The sequence below is a fragment of the Nerophis lumbriciformis genome, linkage group LG04 (genome assembly GCF_033978685.3).
Source record: "Nerophis lumbriciformis linkage group LG04, RoL_Nlum_v2.1, whole genome shotgun sequence".
Lineage (NCBI taxonomy): Eukaryota > Metazoa > Chordata > Actinopteri > Syngnathiformes > Syngnathidae > Nerophis > Nerophis lumbriciformis.
The window spans coordinates 37,758,364-37,776,037 of NC_084551.2; the positions used below are offsets into that span (position 1 = coordinate 37,758,364).

Consider the following 17,674-nt stretch of genomic DNA (forward strand, 5'->3'; position numbering starts at 1 on the left):
TTAAAAAAAAAAAAAAGAAGAAAATTGTCAAATCAAATTTCCACTCAATCATGTTTGGCACCTTCGGGCTGTACAGTAGACTCCTCCTTCCTGTGAATTGTCTCGATAGACATATAGTGCTCCCCACACACGCCTGTGTTAGCAATATACTATATATATTTTTTGCGGTAGTAAATGAAAAAGAGGAATGTGTCTTGTGTCGTGCATTTATCCGGTACTCACATATAAGTGGTCACAAAAGATGGGAGTATTCGCAACGCGAGTGAGAGCAGAGATATGCCTCCACAAGCCTAGTGTGTATGCATTAACGCTGCCATGCAAAGCGTACAAAAAAATCCTCCAGAAGTGTGAAACCCAACCTTTACCAGTGTGAGAAAGACAGAGCCTACAGACAATATTCTATCATATGGCGACAGTTTGCCTCCTTCGTAAAATAAGTAAACCAGTGGTGTTCAAGGTGAGGCCCGGGGGCATTTTAAATAAAATACACTACAAAAACATTAAAAGATGAAACAAAAAGCAAAAATACATGAAATTAGAAGAAAATATTAAACGTTGATACTAGGGGTGTAACGGTACGTGTATTTGTATTGAACCGTTTCGGTACAGGGGTTTCGGTTCGGTTCGGATGTGTACCGAACAGGTACACATGCTAGCAGCGACCAGGCTAGGACAACATGTAAAAGCCAGAGCTGGAAGACCCTCCTGCCTCGCTAAGATCGCCCGTTTGAGAACACTTTGGCTGCGCGATACAACAATGGAGGATGGAGGTTTGCCGGCTTTGTTCAGCAGCTGCTTCTGACAACACGTCAAACATGTGTTGCACCTTTCCTGCTTCCGACTCCCAGACCGTAGTCGAGGAGCGCAGGGGAGACACTCCTCAAGGGCCGATGTATTCTCGGGGGCTACACCCTTCACTCTACCCGGCAGTGGGTCTCCACAGCTCCGGACTCGCTCCGGCGATTAGTTGCAAATCGTGGCTTTATTGAGGTCTTGCACGCAGCCAATCCAACAAAACACTAGCCACTCCCCGCACTCATGCTACCGCTCCCTCACCTCGCTCGCCCTCACACTCACCTCACATGCTGTCACATATTAAAGGGCCACACACACACATACGCTACTCTCAAAACACATGCTAACCCATTTGAAGCGTCACTACCGCATTCAAGCAGCCTCTCCTCGGTGAGTCAGGCAGGGCTAAAGCAATAACAAATGTTTTTATAACAGCAGATATAAGTCCATATTGCATTAAAAACTCGATTTTGACCCACTTCTATGGTGGAAGAACAATGAGTCCATATATCCTCTTACTGCCAAGTTAGCCAGGCTGGGGGGGGGGGAGAAAAGTTAATCTGAGGCTGAGTTGACTTGAAACTGTTTAATGTTGCAATTTTTATATGTAGAAGAACATTTTTGTCATTTTATTTAATCTGAGCAACAGCTTGAGGCAGTTTAATGTTGATTAACGTGGACCCTGACTTAAACAAGTTGAAAAACTTATTGGGGTGTTACCATTTAGTGGTCATTTGTACGGAATATGTACTGTACTGTGCAATCTACTAATAAAACTCTCAATCAATCAATCAATCAAAAAAAGCACTTTATATGTAGAAAGGTTTTGTTAAGAAACCATTCTGAGCCTTATCTTATTTAGTTTTTATTTTATATATGTTGACCACATTAACCCTGGCAATGGATCCTGTGTGTATATGTATGTTATGCCATTGTTTACAAATTTGGTAAATAAATAACGAAAAAATGTATATTTTGTTGTTTTCTTACTGTACCGAAAATGAACCGAACCGTGACCTCTAAACCGAGGTACGTACCGAACCAAATTTTTTGTGTACCGTTACACCCCTAGTTGATACTAATAACAAAGACACAAAAACTTGTCTTTAAATATGTTGTATTTTGTAGTTTACCCCCCCCAAAAAATAAATATCGATAATCGAGTTTTCAGTGAAAAAAAATCAGATTATTGTTTTTGGCCAAAATCATGCAGCCCTACAACGCTTAAATAATTGACACTTGTCTCTGTGTGTTTGGACATTTCTGCGCTATAATGCTTTGCGTATCGAATCCAGTACATTTAGTTAGTATCAGACCCATATCTGTACTGAGTCCATGGTCATTAAACCATTGCTCCAACAAATACATCTTTTCCACATTACTGTGTATCTAAAAATAACCTTTTCAGGCCCAGGCTGAAGCTGCAGTGCCTGCCGGTGAGGACCCTGAACGCCCGACAAGGAAGGATGCGAGCGTGGCGTACTGCTCCGTTGCCGAGATTTACCTGACAGATCTCTGGTAATTGAGAACATAGTTTGACTCTTGACACCTGTGATGTCTCTGCTTTGTTTAATGAGTTGTCTCGGTGTGCAGCATGGAGGAGGGAGCCGCCGACAAGTGCAAAGAGTTCATTGAGAGAGCGTTACAGTATCACCCTGACAACCCTGAAGCCCTACAGCTCATGGCCAGCTACCTGTTCAGTACAGAGAAAAATAAGGTCAGGACACACACACACACACACACACACACACACACACACACACACACACACACACACACAAACATATTTGAAATGAATTATCACCATATTAAAGCAGGAATATGCTCAGCTAATTATTCTTAGCCAATTGAATTGTATGCCATCAATCAGCGGATGGACAATTAGCGCGCCATGTTGATAGGAATGATAATTATCAGGCAGATCTTTGAGGTTACACAATTATCTGATAATGAGATAGATAACCATGGCAACTAATGAAGAAAAAAATGTTCCTCAAATGTTGATGTTTCAGTGAGACTTTTTCTGTTCCCACTGTTGAAAAGAGAAAACTGGAAATTGTGATGTATCATGTTGTATACTTGCATGTTCGAAATAAACTCAAACTCAACTCAAATCAACAGTACTGGTGTTTACTGCATCATTCAATATGTAACCCTTGGAGCCAGCATCTGCACTTTAAATTTCAATTCCCCTGTTGAATTGTTCAAAAATACATTATTTCAGTAGCAAGGTGGAGCCATCGCACATATTGAGTGAAAAGTAATTTAATCCTTAATATGGTCTTTTCAAGGTTTAACAACCCTGTATCACTTTGTACACACCTTTTCATTTTTAAACTTTAAATTTTACGTATAATAAGTAATAAGAAAAAAACTTGATGTACCGTACAAGTAAACACACATCACAATTCTATAATGTTATGATTTAATTATCTGGTCTCTTGTCATAAAAATTTGCTCCTAAATGAAAGACGGTGTGGACGCCTGTAGAACACGCTGCTCTACTTAAGTTACGTTAAAGTACCAATGATTGTCACATACAATGAAATTTGTCCTCTGCATTTGACCCATCCCCTTGTTCACCCCCTGGGAGGTGCGCGGAGCAGTCAATCAACACCTGGCAACAATGACTTGAATTGAAACTGAATATAAGGTTGCTCAATTACCATAACAGCGTCTTCTTTGGTGTAAATAAGGACTAAATTGGCCCTAGTGTGTGAATGTGAATGTGAGTGTAAATGTTGTCTATTTGTGTTGGCGTGGCGATGAGGTGGCGACTTATCCAGGGTGTACACCGCCTTCCGCCCGGATGCAGCTGAGCTAGGCTCCAGCGCCCGCCGCGACCCCAAAAAGAGACAAGAGGTAGAAAATGGATGGAAGGAAGGAGATCAAAGTTCAGATCATAGATGGAACAGACTGGCAATTTCATTGTGAGCTTTTTTTATGAGTGAATTTTGTCTCAATAATTTTACCCATAATGTGTGAGTAGTTGAATTACACCTGTTGCAAATTGTTTCTTATGTCTGTACAGCCCTTTGGCCAACTGGGGTTATTTTTAAATGTGCTATATAAATAAATTAACTGAACTTAACTGAAATAACAGTAGCTTAACTATAGGGGGCAGGCTGGTTCCAGACATTTGTCAGGATACCACATCCAGCAACCACAAATCTAATGGCACTCCTCTATACACTATAGAGAAAAAACTAACCCATCAATTTTTCTTTGTATTAATAGCTTTTATTTGAGCAATTAAAAACAAAAATGTTAATCATCTTACATTTTAATACGTCAATATTAAGTGCATATTTGTACCTAATTTTCATGGCCCTTGTTGCTTTCAGGAAGGCAAAGAATATTTGTTGAAGAGTGTCCGACTGTGGTTGCCCACCCACGAACTTACCGCAGCTTCCGCCAGCCTTGGAGAAGATGTGCAGGTGAGTTGGATGCAGGCTTGGCGCCATTGCTGACATCAGCCGGGGCTGAGATGATTCACGTTTATTTATAAAACACTTTGGACTAACAGGATTGTTACAGCGATGCTTTGCCGCCAGCACAAAAACAAGGACACCCTCAGAGATAAAAAAGTAGTAGAAGATATTTTTCCAACCCGTGAAATTTTTTGTGTGTTGTGCATGAAGAGGGCAAGTGAAGGTAACACTGGACAACATATTTCAAAAGAAGTACAACTTCAACGAGTGTGATGAAGAGGCATCAAAAAAAGAAGTCTTTCTTTTAATGTGACCTGAGTTTGCATACATAAATGAAGCAAATGAGCTACGATGATTGGATAAATCAGTGCCGGTTACAGCGCCGTCGTTGTGTCCCTTATCTTCCGCAGCAGCTTGATCCCAACTCCGACCGCTGTCATGTTCCCTGTGATTAACAACCACGTGCCCACAGAACCCCCCGTACCTTGAAATTGGATCTTGCCATAATCGCGCAGCAACCATGCTTGTGTAAACGCTCACCACATGATGTTGTCTTTTCCTTCCCCGTCTCACAGAACGAGATCCCACCGTACGAGTCTCGTATCGCCACGGCCAAGCTGCTCATCGAAGCAGAGGAATACGAGGTAAAAATATGTGTGCTGAGCTCAAACATCAGGCTCTTTGCCGTCGCCCTTTTTGGGTTTCATTGCGGGAGGGTGGCCGAGCGCTTTTGCTTTCTCGTGAATAGCTTGGAAGGTGGGAAGGTCATGGCTGATCTTTATCCCCACCAGAATCTGTGTCAATAATTTAAGGCTGGTATTTGGAGAGTAAGGCAAGGCTATCTGGCTGCCTGAGGAGAGAAAGGACACACAAAGAAAATATGGAATTCAGCAAAGCATATCCTCCAAGGTGGAAATAAAACAAACAAAATACTGTGTCTGATTGCCAGGATGTGCTAATGTACTGTAGAAAGGTAGGGATGCCGATTATAAACATGTTTTATCCACAGCACTGGGTGTAGTAAACCAGGGATTCTTAACGTTTTTGACCTCAGTGCTCACTTTTTCCACTACGAAGGGGCCAGGGACCCACTCAAACATTAATGAATTAGTAATCTTACTCATGATATTAATTATATTCAATAATATATGTAACCTACTTACAGTTTAACAGAATAAACCTAGTCAAATGATATTAAAGCATTTGTTTATCACAAAGATTATCAAGGTTTAGGTTTATTACAAAAATAAATACTAATCAAATGTACTGCAAAAGAAGAGACTCATAAAAATAGATGAACAATTAAAGTAATTGCAATTACACCCTGCTAAAACAAATACATTCTAACTAAATTAATATTAAATTATATGTGTTTCTTAACTAAACTCAATAAAATCTAAGTGCAAATGAAAATACAGCGTCATCACTTTAGTCATATTTTTTGCGCTTAAGAAACTTCTCCATGACTTTAATCCTTTAGCTCTGTTTGATATTATAATTACTGCCATAAGTGGTGTAAAAGTCTATTACAATTGAGTACGACTGTGGCCGGTGCGGACCACAGCTGAGAAACAAATGTTTTCTAGCGGCCCTCCAATGGCGCTCGTAGCCCAACAGGAGGCCCCAGCCCTATGGTTAAGAAACACTGTAGTAAACCATTTTGTCTCTCAGCAGACTGTCTTTATCTTTTTTGGACAATACACATTTTACAGTCCTGAATGGAAATCTGAGTATTTATGTATAATCTGGCCAGAAGTATACTGAAATGCTCTTCTCACCATCTACAGTAGGATGTACAACTGGACTTTGACATAAATTAGCAGGGTTAAATACATCTTTGCTGTCTAAAATGGCCAAAATGTGTGACATTATGCAAAACCTTTGTTCAGTCAGTAAAGATAAACCTGTCTTTGCACGTTTTGCTTTTTCCTTGGCTTTCATTTGCTAAATTAAGCTAAGAAAGAAAATTAAGAAAAGGTGAAGACTATATCAGGGAAATGACTACTGTATGTGAAGTGGACACATGCTGTACTGTAAGTAATAATAAAACTGGAACCTCTATGGTCAAACAATCATGATTGTACTGTAGTTCTAGACTAAAAACTAATTTTCTCCTCAAATAATATAAGTTCAATTTTAAATCAATTACAATTGTATTTGTATGGCTCATTCAAAACAACCCCTGGTAACGAAAGTGTTGTTCAGCAATAAAATCAAATTACATATAATAAATAATAGTGTCAAAAAATACAATTTATGACAGCCTAATGAACAAAATACTATACATGTGCTGAGAAACAAACCTGCACAGTCTTCCTGCGTCTGATGGCATAAGTACGCCTAATTGTTAATCTGCTCAGGTGTGCCTCCTGGTACTGCCACTCTCCAAAAATCTAGGGGTCTGGCAGAAGAGAAAATTAAAGAGGAATTATCCTAAATAAATGCAGTGATATACAATACTAAAACAATTGACCAAGTAACACAATGGGACAAAATCCAAAAGTTTACAAATTAACATCCTAACCGATTTTTACACTTCCATGACTGTTGAGACAGTTTTATGATTTGTTAACAGTTTGACCCTCAAATGGATTATTTCTGTTTCACCCCTATAATGTCATTCATTTTCTCTACCTACAGTGAAAAAAACCATCTATCTATATCTTAACGAAAAAAACAATGCCTTGTGTGTTGTTTGGAACAGTTGGTAATGGCTATGTGCAGTAAAACTTTTCATGAACTCAACTCACCTTAATGTGTGTTCCTAAATTTGTGTTCCACCTCTTCGATGAAGAGAGCAGTTATGATTTTGGTTTACAGCTTAAACAACTAAAAACTAAGGTTTTGGGCGTTGTTTTCTCTAAACGGATACATTTGTCTAAATATGGCCAAGGCCAAGCATTATTGTGGGTGCCCTGCAAGTCATCTTCTTCACTAAAGGAAAAATCTAATCAGTGGGAGAGAATTCCTCTACCATTTTCAAGTATGTTTTTTTTTTTTTTTTTTTTTTTTTTTTTTTTTTTTTTTTTTTTTTTGAGTGGTCAGCTTGAAGCCGTCCCTATGTCTGCGACTCCCTCATCGACATGTGTCTGTTACGATTTTGCTTTGTAGTTTCAATCACCCGCCTTATCTTGCCTTAGACTGGCCAGTCTGTAATATTTCGCCCTAACCTTAGCCAATTGTGACTCGAACACCAAAATCATGGTTTTTCACCGTATGTATCGATGTTCTCATTTATCTAGGTCATTGTATTTTCTCCATATTTTTTTGATCTGGATTCACAGTCCATTTTCTCTCTTTGTAGTTTGGAGCTTTCAAATAAGCTTCCTCACTACATGGGTCTAAAAGTAGCAAAGCTACATGTTCAAAAAGTAGCAGAGCTACGGCCAAGCTACTGGAAAATGTAGTTAAGCTACGTAGCTTAGCTACATATAGCTTGCTACTGGCAATCACTGCTAATAAGTCATTGGCAATCAAAACAGACTTCTCACTTTTGGTGATTCGTGTTTGGTATAGCTTCGAAAGGAAGCTGCATGTCCTCCCATATTACTTTTGTCACAGCACACTTGCTCGGTTAATCATCCATCAATTTCCTACATTAATGACCATGATTTTTGCAGCTGAATGCTGTCTCTTCAGTGCTGAACTTCATCCTCATTAGTGTTTGAAGTTGTTCTCTGTGATTACCGCCGTGCTAACAGCGGTTGAGCTATTTCCTGTTCTGAATCGCTGATTAATTTGCCCTCTCTCTTGTCGTGTGGTTTATGGTTATTACGGTGGGTGATGGCGGCGGGAGTGGGAGGGGAGAGGATGAGCTGTCAGGTGTCTCTGGGAAATGACAGCATCTCCGGTCCACAGTTTCTGACATGTCGTTTGTCTTCATCCGGCTGCCGGTGTCACCAGCTGCAGACACTTCATAAATAATAGCATCTGTGTGTTTTGCTGCGCAGGAATGAATGCATTTATATACATTTATACCTGTGTGCACGTGCTCGGGATGTTTGCTCTTCAACTATTAAGAAGTTTGTGAATGAGAATAAAGGTGAAGGTGTTGCGGCTGAGACAGGAGTTAAAGACGAGTTCAATCAAGAGTGTCCTCGCCGCTTAACAAAAAAACAACAGTTTACAACGGTTCAATTGGTCCAAAAGTACCCACCCATCCCGCCATACCCCACCGCCAATGTTGACATCAGCAAGCTGCTCACCCACACAACGCCTTGTTTAGCGAAAATTGGGATTTATCCGTGAAGCAAACACATCTCTGAAGTGCCAGATGCCATTGAATGTGTGAGCATTTGCCCACTCAAGTCGGTTACGACTACAAACTACACCCTGGTCAACTTCAATATTGAACTTTATTGTAAATTCTTCACATGTACAAGACATACAAGGAATCGAAATTACGTTTTCAGCACTGTCCCACTCAAGAGCAGACAAACATTACAGGGAGACAGAACAGGACCGCTGATGGCTCAGCAAACTTCCAGCGCCCTTTAAAAAGGTGGGAAACAGGGGTAAACATTGAAGGGGCGCGCGGATGAGTAAAACAAATATTCAGTCTAAGGGAGGGGGTCCAGACTGAGGCCAGGAAAAAAACTCAATAGCCATAGCACACATAAACAGCGTGCGTGCGTGCGTGCGTGCGTGCGTGCGTGCGTGCGTGCGTGTGTGTGTGCGTGTGCGTGCATTGTCCAGGGTGTAGTGTTGTGTATGTAGGCCTTGGAGTTGCAGCAATAGTTCCGTCAGGGCAGCCAGGCTCCCCAGGACCTCTTTTCCTCGTCGAGAAGATTTTGTCAATTGAGTCGAGAGTCAAGCTAATCAATTTCATGTCTGGTGTTTAGATTTCGGAGGACAGCGCAGAGAAAGAGGCTCTTAAAAAGTGCAGACAAGACAAGAGAGTAAGCAGGGAAAGACAGAGAGGGAGGAAAAATGTGACTGCCTCCACCAAGTGCCAAGCCAGAAAAAACAAACAAAAAAAACCCGGTGAAGACATTGGGCATGCAGATAAGCTTGCCTGAGACGGTGTCTGACAGCGTGTGCCGAAATGATATCTTTATGCAAAACGATAGTTGCAGCAGAAAAATCAACATTACATTTAAATTTGGATTTCACAAATTGGGTATTGCATTATTATTTAGTTTAATGTTTACTTTGCATGTTCTGGTCCGCTACTAGAAATCACAAACACTTCAGATTAAACTTGTGTTCGTATTCCCTTAGCACAAGTTTAGGTCAACAAAATATTACTACTTTCGAGTGGAGCAAAAGACTCCTTGTTCGTATTTTTTAATTTTTTTTTACTTGTTCATGATTCATATTGTCGTGTGGAGGCCAACTCGCTCTGATCTCCCATCTGCAAAGTGGCTGGTCAGCCACTTTGTGCTGTCAATCATTGTCATGTTGGCAAGACGGCATCTCCAGATGTGGGTGTTCTAAAGGGACCAGCTTCTTCAGCCTGAGCAGTTGTTTTCCCTCTGGTGCTAGTGTTTGACTTGTCTCCACTTAACAGTGTACCGTATTTTCCGCACTATTAGCCGCACCTAAAAACCACAAATTTACTCAAAAGCTGACAGTGCGGCTTATAACCCGGTGCGCTTTATATATGGATTAATATTAAGATTCATTTTCATAAAGTTTAGGTCTCGCAACTACGGTAAACAGCCGCCATCTTTTTTCTTCTACGGCAAGCAACCGCCAAGGTAAGCACCCGCCCCCATAGAAGAGGAAGCGCTTCTTCTTCTACTGTAAGCAACCACCCGCCCCCGTAGAAGAAGAAGAAGCGCGCGGATATTACGTTTCATTTCCTTTGTGTGTTTACATCTGTAAAGACCACAAAATGGCTCCTACTAAGCGACAGGTTTCCGGTTCATGAAAAGACGCAATCTCTCCATCCGCACACGGACTACTATTTCACAGCAACTGCCTAAAGACTTTCAAGAAAAGCTGGCTACTTTCCGTGCATATTGTAAAAACAAGATAGCTGAAAAAAAGATCCGGCCAGAGAACATTATCAACATGGACGAGGTTCCACTGACTTTTGATATTCCTGTGAACCGCACTGTGGATACAACGGGAGCACGTACGGTGAATATTCGCACCACAGGGAATGAGAAGTCATCCTTCACTGTGGTTCTAGCTTGCCATGCTAATGGCCAGAAACTTCCACCCATGGTGATATTCAAAAGGAAGACCTTGCCAAAAGAGACCTTTCCAGGCGGCGTCATCATAAAAGCTAACTCGAAGGGATGGATGGATGAAGAAAAGATGAGCGAGTGGTTAAGGGAAGTTTACGCGAAGAGGCCGGGTGGCTTTTTTCACGCAGCTCCGTCCATGTTGATATACGACTCCATGCGCGCCCACATCACGCTGGTTTTTAATATATTATTAAAGTTTGACTGACCTATCTGACTGTTTTTTTGACATTCCCTTTAGCGCAGTTAGATGCGGCTTATAACACGGGGCGGCTTATAGGTGGACAAAGTTTTGAAATATGCCGTTCATTGAAGGCGCGGCTTATAACCCAGGGCGGCTTATGGTGCGGAAAATACGGTAACTTATTTTTGGTTGATAAAGAGTGCACGGGACAAAAACTGCCTTTTGGAGGAGAAAATTTGGTGCCACAGATGTGTGGCGCCACATTTGGCGCTCCTGGCTCAAGTGTACATTCCTGCAGTCAGCATGCATATTGTGCCCTCCCTGAACACCTGCGACATCTTTGGTATTGCACCGTGTGATAAAACTGCACATTTTGGGGTGGCCTTTCATGTTGACCAACCTAATGCACATCTGTATAATAATCCATCCATTTTCTACCGTTTAATCAGCATCTTGATATGCCACACCTGTGAGATGGATGGATTATCTCGACAAAGGACGTAATTACCAGAGTATGAAAACTGCAGTCAAAGAAACTAGGACCACTTTTCACAAATTATCTCAGTAACGTCACAGTTTGGAATGGTATTTTATTGTAACGTGTAAAATAAAGAGGTTTACTTGTTCATTGCTTTATTGCACCATCTGCCTCTATGAACCCAAAGTGTGTTGGGTGTTTTGTAAAATCTACCTAGGCTTTAAACTCTCAAGAGCTATGAAAGCTTTAATTTTTTTAGATTGAATGCAACTACTTTGGAACAACCATTTGAATGAGAAAATGCTTATTTAATAAACCCCCACAGTGTGCTAGCCATGATCTCAATGACTTGTAAGAGAGATCCAATTTCAAGTATTACAAAAACAGGAAAATACTTTCCACTGGTTAACGTACATTCTAAACTGTTTAGAACTAATACATTAATTTATATAAAGAAAAGTTGCATGTGTGCTGCTTTCCGGGTTATTTCATTTTTCAAACAAAAGCATTTGATTGGACTTTTTCTAAGATGTTCTCTCCTTGTGATTGCTAATTCAATGATTTCTGTTTACGCTCTACAGGAAGCTGTAGTAACGACCAACAAAACAATGTGATAATCGACTGAGTGGAGACAGCTTTGTGCTGCTTGTCTTGGTTTTAGAATACTTTGGAGCACAACAAAAAATAGATTCTTTCTGTTTATTTAGTTCAATGTGTCCATTGTGTATAGAGCTAGACATAATCTTTTTAATTTTATTCGTGGCATTTATAGCATTTAACATTAAGATCTAACAAGAAAGTCACTCGGAGAACCTACCTCCCAGTAGTAAAAAAAAATCTATGAAATGGGGAGAGTAGCAGCAACAGCTTCTTTCAAAGCCAATATTAACGTGTTTTTCAGCATTGTGAAGTGAAAGTAGCAGTATGTTTATGTGTAAACATAATGTCTTTAAAGCCAGCAAGCCAGTGTTTACTGTTGTACTTTGGAATTGAAGGCGCATGATTTGGATGTCATCAGACTAGGTCAAATCATAACTCAACATTTAACTCATCCACAAGCATGCGCTAAAGACCGACTTTTGAAACTCTTCACCCTGTCCAGTATTATTTTAAGTGTGATTTTTTTAGGACAAGCATTTGCGTGTGGACAAGCGGCATATGAATTTTTAAATATCTGTTTGTGTGGACATGGCTTAAAGGACCCACAGCATACAGATGACCGAAATATATCTTAATGTATTTTTTGCTTTTTGCAATATCAATTAATTTTTGAGTACTTGGTAGATAACTAAGTGCACTTGGAATGCCCCCTTTGCATTGCCAGGCACGATTTGTCGCCCCCTCTTAGTTTGACGTCATGTACACAACTGGAGCCCATTTCCCTGCATTGACAATGTTGATGAAGGCATGTAAAACTATTATTTTGATCACTTTAATTGCATGTGTTTTGTTGCCCTTGTTCATGAATACTTCAAAACTGATATGGTTAACATGAGCAAAAAGGAAATAGTCATTTTCAGACTTCCTTGCTCTTCCATCTCCTCTTCCATAGACATTATAGCCTGTGTTTCCCCATGTTCTTTCAGCATTTCCTCAAACATCTTGAGGAAAACACCAAAAGAAAAGGAGACAAAATATAATACTGGTAACTTATTTTCTTTTTGTTTAGTTTTTGAGCACCAGGTCTGCTCTTCTTTCTGTGTTTTTCCGCAGGTTCTGACTCAGTCTTTCTCCCCCCGGGGGTGCTACTGATTTTCCGTATTTCATTGGTTCTAGTCTATCCAAAATCTGACCAAAACCTTCAAAGTCAGAATCATTAAAGTGATCGCTGCAAATTACATCCCTCTAACTTAGTCCGTCCCATTTTGTGCGAGTCAATTTGACTAGAGAGGTCCATACTTTCCTCTTATTGCCATCATTTGGAAATGTATGCAGGCTGACCTTTAGTTGTACAGTTATGCTACAACCTGCAACAATGCATCTGGCAGACATATTTGGTCATTCCTTCAAATTCTGCACAAAAAAAAACATGAATCAGAATTAAGATGCTACCAAAACACATACCCCGCAATATAGAATTGCCTCCAGTCTTATGTTGATGTCAGCAGGCTGATGCAGGCCTGCACACACTTTCTCACTGGCACTCATCGAGGGCGGACGCTCCCCTTTCCTCTCCCTTATCTCCCTTATCTTTGTCTTGTCTTGTCTTGTCTTGTCTTAACTTTCTGCTCTCCAAATCTAAACATTGGAACTATTTAACTGGCCTCAACAAAATTGACAAGATCTTGGGTTTGGGGGAACCTGCTTGTTGTGATGGAGCGGTTGTTGCTGGACATATGACAGACACGACGGACTCCTTCTTGGGAGAAGGAGTGCCGCGTGCCTGGCGACCCTTACAGACGAGGACGTGAAGATATCACCTATTCGGAATTATGACAACAGGACATCTGCTGATTGGAGTAAGCGTTGCTCTGGTTTGTCGACAAATTGGAAGTTGCTGGCAGTCTTCAAAGTACCCCAAAGCTGCCACAAATGATTGGAGGATGCGGGAAGAACTGGGCGCTTTGTGATGTGGATAACATCGGACTGTCTGCCCCGCAGGAGGAATTTTGAGGACCAGTCATAGACAATATAGAGTGAAAAGCACATTTTATTTTCACTCGCATACAAAACATTCTAACTTGGATTGTTTCCCTGGCCTTGAGACTCTCCCGAAGGACAGTGCGGCGAAGACAACAAACTCCCTTCTTGTCTCTCAGACACACCTGTTGTTGACTTTGGACTGACTAGCGACTGCACGACACAAAAGCCGCGGAACAGAGACACGCGGCAGGCTTACACACACACACACATGCATCCACAAAAAATATACGCCACACACACAAACCCCACCCCCCATCCAACGCCCTTGACGCAAATTCCTTAGGGGTGATGGACGGCTGGGCAGCCCCTGAAGAGCTGCAGCCTGCCACCGTGGCCCCCAGTCCCTCCCCTCTGTTGCAAGTCTCGAGATGTATGTTTTAATATGTGCTTTGATATGGAGGTTTTTTCCCACTCCAGAACGGGCCTCCTTAAGAACCCAGTCTCTATTGTATTTTTTTACTCAACAATCCCAAAATCCCTACTATGTCTATTTTGGATGGAATTGTACCTTTAGACATAATTTTTAAGTCCAGAATGAAGAAATAAGTACGATTGTTGTCAGCATTAGAGGGATCCATTGAGAAATAAGTTAAATAACACTATGTTGAAAATTAACCGTGTCAATGGTGGTAATTTGATGCAATGGTGCAGCTTCATTGTATATTGTTATGTTCATATTTTCCGAGTGGCTGTTTGGTCCTTGGAGTTTACTTTGGCATTACAGTCACGGGCCACACTAATTCACCTTAGCAGGCGGGCGTACAGACAGACAGACGATCTCTTGACAGCTGTTAAGGTGTCTTTCGGCATATTTATGCGCTGATGTCTGCGTTCTCTTCCCTGCTCTTGTCACTCTTGTTTACTTTTTATGGCATTGAACGTTGGTGTTGTGAAATGTAGCTCACGGAGGCGCTCGGTTTGTACTTCCCAATGAGTTAGACCTGCCATCCATGGGTTTTATTTACTTAAGTGTCTTTGTACGTGTGTTTGTGTTACATATGTTTGCCCTGGCTTGCAGAGTGATTTGTCTTTTCTCCTATGTCTGCTCCTGCACACCGGTAAAATGCTTCTGTTAAACCAAATTGCTTCCAGATTGCAGGAACTGCACACAGCAGCTATTAAAAATGAGTTCCTCACTATAAGTGTGTATCTTTTGTTTTCTTACTGGGAATAGTAGTGAAATAAAAAGTTCAACATGGACATTTTGACTTTAGGCCGCATGCATTAATCTTTGTGCTGCTGTGCACTGATCACATTGGCGTTCTTTACGACGCAGCCGTTCGACCCATCTTCGCAGCAAGCGGCCACTCTTGGCGCGGGATCTATCCATCTTCTTGCTTGTTGTTGTTTAGACTGTGCAGCAGCTTAAGAAGATCTAAATCTTTAATCACATGCCCCTGGGGTTGACCGATGTAGTTAGGAAGCCAGGCACTTGGTGATGATGGAATGGTTATCGCTGCTCACTTATCGTAGCTCCAAGATATCTTTTGTTTTGTTTTTTGTTCTAAAACTGCCTGTTCTATCGCCTGCCTCACTCTGACAGCCTTGTTGCAGTCCATTCTACCATACTACGTCAAATTACGGCGTGTCACAACAATGTGAAACGACAAAAGTCAAGTCAAGCAGATATTTCTGAGGCTTGGAGTGAATCCATTCATCATCTGCCTGGATTAAGTGTTTTTGTTTGTGTTTTTTAATCAGGCATCAATTAATTAAAGACAACAGGTTTTTCGTCCTATAATTAGTGCAAAGATCACTCAACTGAAATGTGTATTTGCGCGCACTTAATGAGATATTGTCAATTAACCCATCTCTTCCTCTGTGCATCCTGACAGCACACCTCTTTATTGCCTCTGGAGTGGCACAGTCTTAATGAAAGGAGAACTCTAAAGAGCAAAGAGTGAGGGAGAAGGGGAGTTGGAATGCTTTTCAACATAACACGCAGCAAGGGCTTGCTGATATTGTACTCACTTTTTGTGAATGTGCATGTGTGCGCATGTGTGTGTGTGTGTGTGTGTGTGTGTGTGTGTGTGTGTGCCTATTATTCATGCCCTTCACCACGGGTGATTGGCTAAGTCGCCTCCAACCTGAAGTTGACAAAAATCAATAAATCATCAGCCAGGGCCTCGCACGTACACACACACACATGTCGAGTACACAACCCCAGGAAGAGAGAAAACGAGCAAAACAAATACAGTCTACCTGAGTCAAGGTCTGTTTTCTGTAATAGTACCTTCCCACAGCAACTGTCCCAAACTGTGACGCTCTGCAGCAAAAGGTCAGCCAACATTTGACTCCTTTCATAGCTCAAAGCGTCCCACCAGGGCACCACACAAAGCGATTCTATAGAGAAATACTCATGAGTGGGTAGAAAACGTGGATTGTGGCTCAAACAGCTATTTAGATTTATCAGAGAGTGGTGTGGCGAGCGGGCGGAAACAAACACTAGATTGACTCCAAATGTCATTAAATAGATTAAAAAGGCTATCGGGCAGGGGAGCTAAAGTGCCTATTGACTGCGCGATAAGCACTGCTGAGTGTGTCTGTCAATGGCGCTGCCTGTTGTTGCCTTGTTGTGTATATGCGAGGCTGGGCTGGCCAGATGCTTATCAGATATTTGGATCGCTCTGATTGATCTGGATCCCTGGGAGGTTCACAAGGATATGTTTGTGTCTTTCTACTGGAGGGACTATTTTCATATTATGTTTTCTTTTCTCCTGTGTTCACGGCTCAAGCCATTCTAATTGCATCTCATATCCTCTGTTTAGATGACAGTGAAAGTATTGGAGGGTCTTCTGGAGGAGGATGATGAGGTTGTTCAGGTAAGTGCTCACAAGCTGGGCTTAGTTAGATACAAACAATTATGTTATTAACTCATGAATTCATTTTGCTTTCAAATCAAATTGAAATTGAAGACATACAGGTAAAAGCCAGTAAATTAGAATATTTTGAAAAACTTGATTTATTTCAGTAATTGCATTCAAAAGGTGTAACTTGTACATTATATTTATTCATTGCACACAGACTGATGCATTCAAATGTTTATTTCATTTAATTTTGATGATTTGAAGTGGCAACAAAGGAAAATCCAAAATTCCGTGTGTCACAAAATTAGAATATTACTTAAGGCTAATACAAAAAAGGGATTTTTAGAAATGTTGGCCAACTGAAAAGTATGAAAATGAAAAATATGAGCATGTACAATACTCAATACTTGGTTGGAGCTCCTTTTGCCTCAATTACTGCGTTAATGCGGCGTGGCATGGAGTCGAAGAGTTTCTGGCACTGCTCAGGTGTTATGAGAGCCCAGGTTGCTCTGATAGTGGCCTTCAACTCTTCTGCGTTTTTGGGTCTGGCATTCTGCATCTTCCTTTTCACAATACCCCACAGATTTTCTATGGGGCTAAGGTCAGGGGAGTTGGCGGGCCAATTTAGAACAGAAATACCATGGTCCGTAAACCAGGCAGGGGTAGATTTTGCGCTGTGTGCAGGCGCCAAGTCCTGTTGGAACTTGAAATCTCCATCTCCATAGAGCAGGTCAGCAGCAGGAAGCATGAAGTGCTCTAAAACTTGCTGGTAGACGGCTGCGTTGACGCTGGATCTCAGGAAACAGAGTGGACCGACACCAGCAGATGACATGGCACCCCAAACCATCACTGATGGTGGAAACTTTACACTAGACTTCAGGCAACGTGGATCCTGTGCCTCTCCTGTCTTCCTCCAGACTCTGGGACCTCGATTTCCAAAGGAAATGCAAAATTTGCATGGTTAGGTGATGGTTTGGGGTGCCATGTCATCTGCTGGTGTCGGTCCACTCTGTTTCCTGAGATCCAGGGTCAACGCAGCCATCTACCAGCAAGTTTTAGAGCACTTCATGCTTCCTGCTGCTGACCTGCTCTATGGAGATGGAGATTTCAAGTTCCAACAGGACTTGGCGCCTGCACACAGCGCA

At 41.5% G+C, this 17,674-nt stretch overlaps 1 protein-coding gene across 2 annotated transcripts in view; it reads left to right on the forward strand.

Annotated features, from left to right (window-relative positions):
* Positions 1–17,674, forward strand: part of LOC133601510 (uncharacterized) — a 130,236-nt gene that overhangs the window by 14,582 nt on the left and 97,980 nt on the right. Inside the window, exons 5-9 of one of the 2 annotated variants that reach the window (XM_061954610.2) lie at positions 2,204–2,313; positions 2,389–2,512; positions 4,140–4,232; positions 4,802–4,870; positions 16,491–16,544. In XM_061954610.2, the coding sequence (XP_061810594.1) occupies positions 2,204–2,313; positions 2,389–2,512; positions 4,140–4,232; positions 4,802–4,870; positions 16,491–16,544 (450 nt within the window). The remainder of the gene's footprint in view (positions 1–2,203; positions 2,314–2,388; positions 2,513–4,139; positions 4,233–4,801; positions 4,871–16,490; positions 16,545–17,674) is intronic. The other variant, XM_061954616.2, reaches the window with a different exon arrangement.